This window comes from Glossina fuscipes, unplaced genomic scaffold (genome assembly GCF_014805625.2).
Source record: "Glossina fuscipes isolate IAEA_lab_2018 unplaced genomic scaffold, Yale_Gfus_2 3, whole genome shotgun sequence".
NCBI classification, from domain to species: domain Eukaryota; kingdom Metazoa; phylum Arthropoda; class Insecta; order Diptera; family Glossinidae; genus Glossina; species Glossina fuscipes.
The window spans coordinates 9311201-9320639 of NW_023998417.1; the positions used below are offsets into that span (position 1 = coordinate 9311201).

Sequence of the window (9439 nt, forward strand, 5' to 3'; positions counted from 1 at the left end):
TTAATGTAGCTGACAACTTTTCGCATATAAGATGTTTTAGAAAGTTAACATCACTGTGGAAAAAGACAAAATAATCTCAAGGTCACTAATTCAGTGTGACTTTTTTCAATTTTGGAAAATTGGAACAAGGTAGGTTTTTGTTTCAAAAATACATTTCAACCAAGTTATATTTTTTTCTAAATTTTGCAAAATTAAAAAAATTCCCCGAGATGATGTAAAGTACTATGAAGTAAACCGTAAAACGCAAATTTTTTTTTCAAAATTATTATTATAAGCAGTTGATTTTTTTTTAACGTGTACGATTATTTGGGATATTTGGGACACTGCCTTGTTGTGTTTTCTACATACGTGAGTGGCTGTTCTTTAAGAAAAAGAAGAAAATATAAACATAGCAGATGAGTGTGTTTACTTTGCCTTCCAGAATTAAATGGAAATTATTAAGAAATTTAATGTAAAGTAGTTTTCTTAGTCCCGCAATATTTCAAACATGAAAAAGACTTGGATTAAACGCGAAAATATATATTACGTGCCCTTTTATAAACAAAAATCCAAAATGTTCCTTCTCGGCATATTTTGTCTGGGTATTTTGTTTTTCATATATCAACTTCTCTTTATTTATCAATTACCAAATGTTAGTACACCTTGGAAAGATTTACGAAAAGAAGATAAACAAACACAACAAGACGATGGCGGGGGAGAATTTAGAGAAACCACCAAAATTTTAGAGGACACAATTAAAATCATAAGGTAAGCAATTTAAAATCTTCCATTCCTTAGAATATGGATATAGTGTAATTAAATCTATCTAATTTAGGGGGACGCGCCTTTTCGATTATGACTCTTATAAACCTAATTTTGAAGGAAAATTTCGCTGTTTAGATGGCAGTAAAGAAATACCTTTCCAATATGTAAATGACGATTTTTGCGACTGTCTAGGAGATGGCAGTGATGAGCCCAGTACAAATGCTTGCAAAAATGGCCGCTTCTACTGTAAATATCAAAAGCGGCATATAACCGGCCGTGGTCGCGATATTTTCATATTTAGCAGCCGTATAAATGATGGCATTTGTGACTGCTGCGACGGCAGCGACGAATGGGAAGGGACGAATTGCAGAAATCGATGTTCGACGTAGTCGAGCACTTCTAAAATTAGGAATTATAACAAATTTTGTAGAAGTCCATTCTTTAAGAATATCATAATAGGCATTTAAGTATAGAAGACCTAATAAAATACAATTTTTATTCCATTAAACTTTTCAACATATATTCCGCGATCCCTATTGTCCATTGTATTGAAAAGTAAAGCTTTTAAAGCTTATGAGAAGTAGACGGTTAAGGGACAACTACTCTCTACGTTAAAGCGAAAAGTGTATTCCGATTTAGACGACGTTTGAACTTGCAACATATGTAAAGTAGCAAAATTTAAGTTATTTTTTTGACAGACGTAAATTTACAAATTTGTAATATCAATATTTGCTGTTGTAGCGATTCCCATAACATGCAAGAAGGTAGGCGATCACTTTAACTGAAAATAACCACATCCTCTTATGAGACAGGGCATACGAAAAAAACTCCAATAAACCAATTTCAAAATAAGTAAATATTAGCTTACTTCCTAAACTAGCAGTGCAAGCGCCGTTACTCAACACCAAAGGCATCATATTAAAAACATTTAGATGTAATTTTTTTATAAGAACGTTTCATTTATCATAAAATTTGACTTCATTCAATAAAGTGCGATTCTTGTAAATATTAAGCATCTGCACTCGGGATATCTATAGTTTTTACGAAGATCATCCATTTGTTTAATTACGACGCTCTTAAAATTTAAAATAAAAAATTGGATTGTGAAAATATCAACTAAACGTAATGGGTTGACGTTCTTATTTGAATCATAATTGGCTCTGCAATAGATTGTTCAACGACGTCTAACACTTGTCCATTCACCGCCATCATCTCCGGATTTATTTTCTGCAATGATATAATCTCTTTAATAAGCTAACTAATGTTAGTGAAAAGCTTTTACCTTTTTCGTGTTGAATTCTTTTGGGCTTCTCCTTGTCATCCCGGCCAGCAGGGCGGTCAGTTCGCCAACTACCAGAATCCTTATTGCCACGTTCACGATCTCGGTCTCGCTCACGCTCGCGGTCAACTTGACGGCGCTCACCACCAACTTGGCGGCGATTGTCACGATTTTCGCGATCAGCGGGACGTGAAGTTTCACGCCAATTGCTGCTATTTGGTTCCTCTCGACGTTCACGATCGCCACCACGCTCACGCTCACCGCCACGTTCACGATCACCTCCACGTTCACGATCGCCCCCACGTTCACGATCACCGCCACGCTCGCGATCGCCCCCACGCTCACGATCACCACCGCGACGGAAGTCATTACCTCTGGGACGTTCCTCGCGATCACCGCCGCGACGAAAATCGCTGCCCCGTGGACGATCCTCATCAGCCCCACCACCTGCACGACGCCATTTGTCGTTGTCACGACCAGCGGTATTACCGCCCGGTCGCGTCGGTGGAGCCGCTTCTGGATCGCGACGAACACGCCAGGAAGTTTCTGCTTCTCCTTCTTTACGTTCTGGACGACCGATTTCGCGATCACGGTCTGCTTGACCAGCACCACTACGTCGCCAATCGCCTGTATTTGAAGCACCGGCGGCAGCAACGCCACCCGCACGTGGACGCCACACGTCACGCTCTTTTTCTGGGCGTTCTCGCTCCTCACGAGCCAAACGTTCACGCTCCTCTTGAATTCTACGTTCTGCTTCTTCTTCTTTTTGGCGTTGCTTCTCATATTGAATTCGACGTTTTTCCTCTTCAGCCTCTCGCTCCTTACGACGAGCTTCAGCGATAGCTCGCTCTTCTTTTTCTTTAATGCGTCGGACTTCTTCTTCTTTACGTAAACGTTCCTCCTCTTTTTCGCGCAGCCATTGATTACGACGTTCCTTACGACGCATTTCGATGCGATCGATTAAACGTTTTTTCCTTTCCTCAGCTAAAGCAATTTCGAATTGTTTTTGCTTTTCTATATAAAGCGAAGCACGTTCCTTCTTTAAATCTTCTAAGAAAGCGTCGCGATCAGGATGCATACGCTTGAGTCGTTCTCGTTGCGCAACAACATCTTTTCGTTCAGCTATGGCGGTTTCAATACGAATCGCCTCTTGAGCGTCCCAAAACTCTTTATCCTTGATCATTTTCTCGCTGAGATATTTTTCGAATAATGGAATTTCCTTCATACGTTTGCAGCGTTCGAAGTAATCAACTTTCTTTTCTTGTGATTTTAACTTATTTTGCAATTCCTTGCGTTCACGCTGTAATTCCTCAGACTCGCGTGCGGCAATTTGTTCAGCATCAAGCTTCTTAATGCTTTCCTCGTCCAATTTTTGCAACATTTTTTTACCATGGGCTGTTTGAGAGATTTGTTGGACTTTCTCCTTTAAACTCTTCTCCTTGATCGCTTGAATCTCATTTTGATGTCGTTTACGTTCACGTTCTTCGTTTTCTTGTTCAAGACGTTTCTGCTCAGCCAATTTAGCCTTTCGAGCCTCCTCCTCTTGACGTCGAGCTTCCTCTTCTTCTCGAGCATTATTTTGCTTTTCAATGAATTCTTTGCGATCTTCAATAATTTTTTGACGCTGTAAAATACGTTGATGTTCGCGGTCTTTCATTTCATGATAATGATAGACCATTTGAGCACGGAATTTTGAACGTTGATCACGTTCTCGATTTGGATATACAATAGACACTGCCCTGTGCAACACAGTTGACATATTAACAAGTTGTGAGCGTATTTGCTCAGATGGCATAGATTGCAATGTAGGACCATCGGGATTATCTTCACGTTGACTTTCAGTTAAATCAGTACCGAAGTAAATACAACGCTTTTGATGGTCGATGCGAATCTGCATATCATTGTGACGCACTGACTCAACCAGCAATTTTTCCAATTCGTAAATATTACAAAACGTAGCTAAGTCAAGCAAACGAGAAAACTGTATACTTTCATATACTTGTGATATTTGACGTATCAAACGCATAATGGTGACATCTTTCAATGGGCGAATATATGGAGCCAATGAATTATTTTCGCTAGGAATTGCTTCTATAGCGTCAATCACCGTTTGTACACGCTTGCATAAATTAAGAGGATTAAAATCGACTTCAAGCCAATTATACAAATTTCGATATTCATCCGAGGCCAATTGTGGAACGTTAAGACGAACCTTAAAATTTATTTAGATAATTTAAAATTGCTTATAAAATTCAAGTTACTACTGATACCTTACCACTTCTTTAAGTAAGGAGGCCCGAGTGGGAGGTTGTTGTAGCCCCAATAATATAGCAAGTTTTTGGGCTTTCTCCAAAGGGCTTTTATCGGCCTCAATGAAGCGATCGAACTCGGGATGTGCTGAGGGTAATGGAATCGAAAGCGTCGCTATAAGTACATGCGAAGCCATACGTTGCATATCCTCTTTAGTAAGGTTCTTTTTTAATTCACGGGTTAACTGAAAAAGTTTTAATAGAGCCGCGGCATGAAACAGCTGATTGCCAGCTTTTGAAAAAACCATAGCTAATTTTTGATAATAGTTTGCCATTGTTTTCGGTACAGGGGTTTTTTTCGATAAAGTCATTAGACCATGAATATCTTCAATAGCTTTATAGGCCTCTTGCCATAGTTCCATTTGTATGGCACAATCGAGCTGATACAATCTGGTATCAAGGCAGAGTTGCTGAGTTTCCAACTTATTTATGGATACGCCTGTGGTCTGATTCGTACTCTTGCAAATATCCTCCAAATGCTTACGCAGCTTATCGCACAAACGACGAAATTCGCTCTTTCGATTATACTTTAAGCAAAATTGAAATGCCATGCGAGCGATCTCATGGTACAAAACTTCGCAATGGGTATTAACACGCAGCAGTTCAAGGCATTGGCAATAGGATTCCCATAGGAACTTCACCCAAGGCAAAAGAATTGTACGATCCGAACGATCTTGAGCGTCTTCGCCACAAACGGCACTCATCAAAATGCTTTCGGGAGTTGCGATATTGTCCAAATCATCTAATTCCAAAACTGCAACGGCGGCTGATGACTGAGCCTGAGCGGCTTCAGTATGCTCTTCAGCCATCCGTAAATACGCACGAATAACATTTTCCAGAGAGTTCACATTTACCAACTGAAACATATTTCGATATTGAAATAGGCCCTCTTTGGCAATATGGGATTTCTTAAGTTCCACACATAAGTACAAATATTTGTACATTAGAGGTTCAATAACAGTTTCGGAGTATGCATAATTCCATCGTTTAGTACGAAAAACTTCTTGCAAAGTATCTAAGGCACGCAAGGGCTTACCCACATCAATGAATTCTAATTAAGCGAAAAAGATATAGAAATGTATTATGTGTCTACACAAAAATCTTAAATAAAATAGTTGAGGATCATTACTATTTATTGATTACATCAAACAAAATATTTTTTCTGCTTCTGGACTCACGCGACCCTATATATATATATATGTATGTGTTATAAAATATATATGATGTGTATTTGCCATTTAGTCACTGAGAATCTCCATACGAATTTTTTTGCTGATGGAATTTTAGATGAACTTACCGTTCGCTCTTTTGAGAGCATTTTCCGGTTTCTGGGTGTATCGTGCCATTTTGATTTTAGAAAAATTCTAAACACAATATTTTCGTTTAAGAAAATATTTTTCCTATATAATTAAGTTGCTCGGGAAAAATTTAGTAAACTTGTTCAGTTTTAGTGCTCGCCTCCCGTAAAAATATATGCAAAATGGCCGAATAACATTTTAAGCAGCGACACGACGACAAAATATTCAGGGTTGCATTTAAAACATCAATATCTGCAAATTTGTATCTTTCATAAAAGAAAGTTCGGACATATAAGCCACAAATCTATTAGCCTAGTCCATCTCCGTTCAACATACCAAAAAAAAAATAAATAAATAAAAGTAAGTGTTATAGCAGTAATATTAAAAAAATGATTGCAGTCCTAGGAGTATAGACGGACATTTCAATTTACAAAAGTATAAATAAATGCAAATTAAGCGAGCTATACAATTAAAAAACACAGTTAGCCACCAGTAATTTATAAATCAAAGACATCCTCGACCATAAATATCCCCGACCTTAAATATCCCCGACCATAAATATCCCCAAACCTATATTCGCATATGTTTTGTTTTCATATAATTTAAAAGTAATGATTCACAATAACAATTCACATGAATTTTCGTTTATAATCCTGTTGATTTTACTTTTAGAAAAAGAAACATAATATTTATCATTTTTTTTTGGCTTACTCCATCTTAACTCATTATCCAAAAAAAAACAAAAAAAATACTCTTCAATTCTTAATTCAGACAATATTGTTTGTATACATTTCTTGCAAATAATTACTACTGTTTATTATCTTCGTCATTTTTGGCTAAGTCTATCTTAAATTAACAACTAAAAAAAAAAAAACAACAACATTGTTATTGACTGTGCCAAATGAAGCAAAGTGGATGTTGGAAAAATTGGTAGGAATTGTTATATAGCGGTTTTCATTCCTTTAAAGTACGCATAAGAAAGATCAACTATTGCAGGAAAGGCAATTGAAAGGTACACAAACTGATAAATCTATTATTAACAAATTTTGCAATGAATTCTTGCTAATGTCGTGGTGTATTAAGAAGGAAGTGGAGGAGTATTGAGCTTCAAATTAAGTTTGTATGAATGTTTTGTGGGAAGCGGTGGTACCCGATCACATACTTAGGCGGGCACAGGCGGATAGATAGATAACGGTTAAGCAAGCTTAAGGGGTAAAAGATTGAAAAACGATGCGGCTAGTTTTTGGATCCTTTGGATTTAAATCACAATAAAATAGCAACCCTTTCAACACTGCGTCCATATATTTCATTCAAAATGAGAAGGGTGACATCATTCACTAAAGGATTGGTCTGCGTTCTTTGTAACATTATTCCAGTTGCACACAATCCACTTGACACACATTCACTCACTATTCATAATCATTACCTACGTTTTTAGTATCTATGAAGTCCTTGTGCAAGATCTTGATGAATTCATCTTTTGCGCTTGCCTGTTCCCTTGACTTTTACTTTTTTGCTTAGCTTCTTCAAAAAATTCCATGAAATTTATACTTAACAGTCTTTTCAAGCTCATCCTAAATTCATCCGACAACAACGCTTGAAACTGCGAACTGAAACATTGCCATTTATCGAAATAAATTGCACATATATGCTAAGAGGATTTTGTTTTCAGAAATTATTCATCAATTAATGTCATATACCTGCAAATGAGTCTAAGTAAAAAGTATATATTATGGTTTGCTCAAGAGCATGTGGAATTTCGTCAAGCCGTAAGTGCATACTTATATAAAAAAGAATAAGATTTCATTTTCATATACTTTTATATAGGAATTCAATTCGTTGATGAAACTTTTCAACATACAACACATTGATTACATCAACGACAATGTAGGTAACATCAACAACATTTTTTTTAGGTTTTGTAAACTTTCAAATGATTACTATATACATAGAAACCGTTTTGGGTAATAGAATTTCCTGATGACGCAGTTGCGTTACAATATGCTTCAAGGTCTATTGCCTTACGGGCTATTTTGAAATTGTGGTCACATGGCAAAAATTATGAGACGTTTCATAAGAATTTGAATCATTTTATTGAACAAAATCAAGCTCACCTAAGTTCGCTTTTTACGAAGGAGACTTCGTTTAAAATAACCGTTGAAACGTATAATAAGCATTTGTCACAAAAAGAGAAAATCGAAAGAATTGAAAGCCTGGATTATTTGCCGTTAAAGGGTTGTGTAGATTTGCAATTGCCAAACGTAGAATGGTGGTATGCAGAATTCTGGGGTCTAGATCCCACAAATGTACCGGATAAACCTGAAGATATATTTTTTGGGCAATGGGTATGTTGTACGTAAGCAGCTAATCGAAAATGTGAATGTAAAATGTTTTTTTTTTTTTTAGTTAGCTAACGGTCAACGGCATTTGATTAAAGAAATTTCATTGAAAAACCGCAAATTTATTGGGAATACGAGCATGGATGCTCAACTAAGTTTATTAATGGCTAATCAAGCACTAGTAAAACCTGGTGATTTAGTATTCGATCCATTCGTCGGTACCGGGTCTTTGCTCGTGAGTGCTGCAAAATTTGGCGGATATGTCTTAGGAGCAGATATAGATTTTATGATGCTGCATGCAAGGGCTAGACCTAGTCGCATTACTCAAAGAGTAAGAGACAAAGATGAGAGTGTACGAGCCAACTTGGAACAATACAATTGCTCAGACCGTTATTTGGATGTAGTAATAGCAGATTTTTCAAATACTTTATGGCGTAACGATTTAAAATTCGACAGCATTATAACTGATCGTAAGTTGAAGTAGTCAGAATTGATCAAAATATTAATTAGGAATTTCGAATTAAGCTCCATACGGTATTCGAGAGGCCACTGAAAAGATAGAGACTAAACATAATAAAACAGAGATAAAAAATAGCGCTAATTTACATTACCCATCTACCTCACGTTACGCCTTGCATCATTTATATCAAGATTTGTTAATGTTTGCTTCCATGCATTTAAAACTTGGTGGCAGATTAGTGTTTTGGTTACCATTCTGTAGGTAAGTTGAACTTTTTTTTTATTGTTATTGTTCCTTTTTTTTTTATCAAGTTTATTTAGAAATGATTACACGGATGATATTATACCGCAACATGTAAGCCTAACATTGATATCTAATTCAGAGCAAATTTTAATGGGTCGTACATCTCGACGTTTATTGACTTATGAAAAACATGTCGAATCAAATCATTTCGTTTATGACAAAGTGATTTTGCATCCAACATTAACGTTGGACTTTAGAGAACGTTATTTTGAGAGTGATGATGTAAGTCGATCTGAAAAACGAATGCATAGAGCAAAGCAAAGAGAAAAAGGTCGCTTAGAGGCGCTAAAGCGTGGGAAAGTTATAACCGATGGTCGCAGTTTTAAATGCACGATGAATAGACAACGCTTCAAGGAAATTGAAGAAAATAACTGAAATTATAGCACTTTTGGTGATTTTTGTTATTCACGGAGTTATGAATTAAACTTTTATTTTAAACAACTTGGCGGTCCGGAATATATAATATCTTTTATGCACTCAAGATAGCAAAATACAATATTTTTTCTTCCCACCTTCTCTATCTTCTCCATTTCGTCTTCATATCTGTGCTGAAATATTGAGGTAGAAAGTTGAAATTCGTAAGTTGATATCCGAAGATTGTGTTTGAAAACGGAAGTGAAGAACTCACCATAAAAGCCCGAAAAAATGCTAGCTTATAATCCACAGCAAATATTAATAAATTCGCAGATAAAATATCTACGGAATTA

At 36.5% G+C, this 9439-nt stretch overlaps 3 protein-coding genes across 4 annotated transcripts; 2 read left to right on the forward strand and 1 right to left on the reverse strand.

Annotated features, from left to right (window-relative positions):
• Nucleotides 1–412: 412 nt before the first annotated feature.
• On the forward strand, nt 413–1542 carry LOC119634968 (glucosidase 2 subunit beta). The gene is made up of 2 exons (XM_038029431.1): nt 413–747; nt 815–1542. The coding sequence occupies exons 1-2, from the start codon at nt 488–490 to the stop codon at nt 1131–1133; spliced, it is 579 nt and encodes a 192-aa protein (XP_037885359.1). The 5' UTR covers nt 413–487; the 3' UTR covers nt 1134–1542.
• A 137-nt stretch (nt 1543–1679) lies between these two features.
• Nucleotides 1680–5836, reverse strand: LOC119634885 (eukaryotic translation initiation factor 3 subunit A). Its single transcript, XM_038029300.1, has 4 exons — nt 5630–5836; nt 4299–5383; nt 2027–4235; nt 1680–1971 (listed from the first exon to the last, which is right to left on the reverse strand). The coding sequence occupies exons 1-4, from the start codon at nt 5676–5678 to the stop codon at nt 1919–1921; spliced, it is 3396 nt and encodes a 1131-aa protein (XP_037885228.1). The 5' UTR covers nt 5679–5836; the 3' UTR covers nt 1680–1918.
• A 434-nt stretch (nt 5837–6270) lies between these two features.
• On the forward strand, nt 6271–9351 carry LOC119635105 (tRNA (guanine(10)-N2)-methyltransferase homolog). Of its 2 annotated transcripts, none has more exons than XM_038029684.1 (7): nt 6271–6642; nt 7303–7399; nt 7458–7517; nt 7583–7975; nt 8037–8439; nt 8495–8690; nt 8741–9351. In XM_038029684.1, the coding sequence occupies exons 2-7, from the start codon at nt 7337–7339 to the stop codon at nt 9105–9107; spliced, it is 1482 nt and encodes a 493-aa protein (XP_037885612.1). In that variant the 5' UTR covers nt 6271–6642; nt 7303–7336; the 3' UTR covers nt 9108–9351. The 2 variants fall into 2 exon arrangements, with proteins under 2 accessions (XP_037885612.1, XP_037885613.1); XM_038029685.1 differs by having other exon boundaries at nt 8750–9350.
• The last annotated feature ends 88 nt before the right edge of the window (nt 9352–9439 follow it).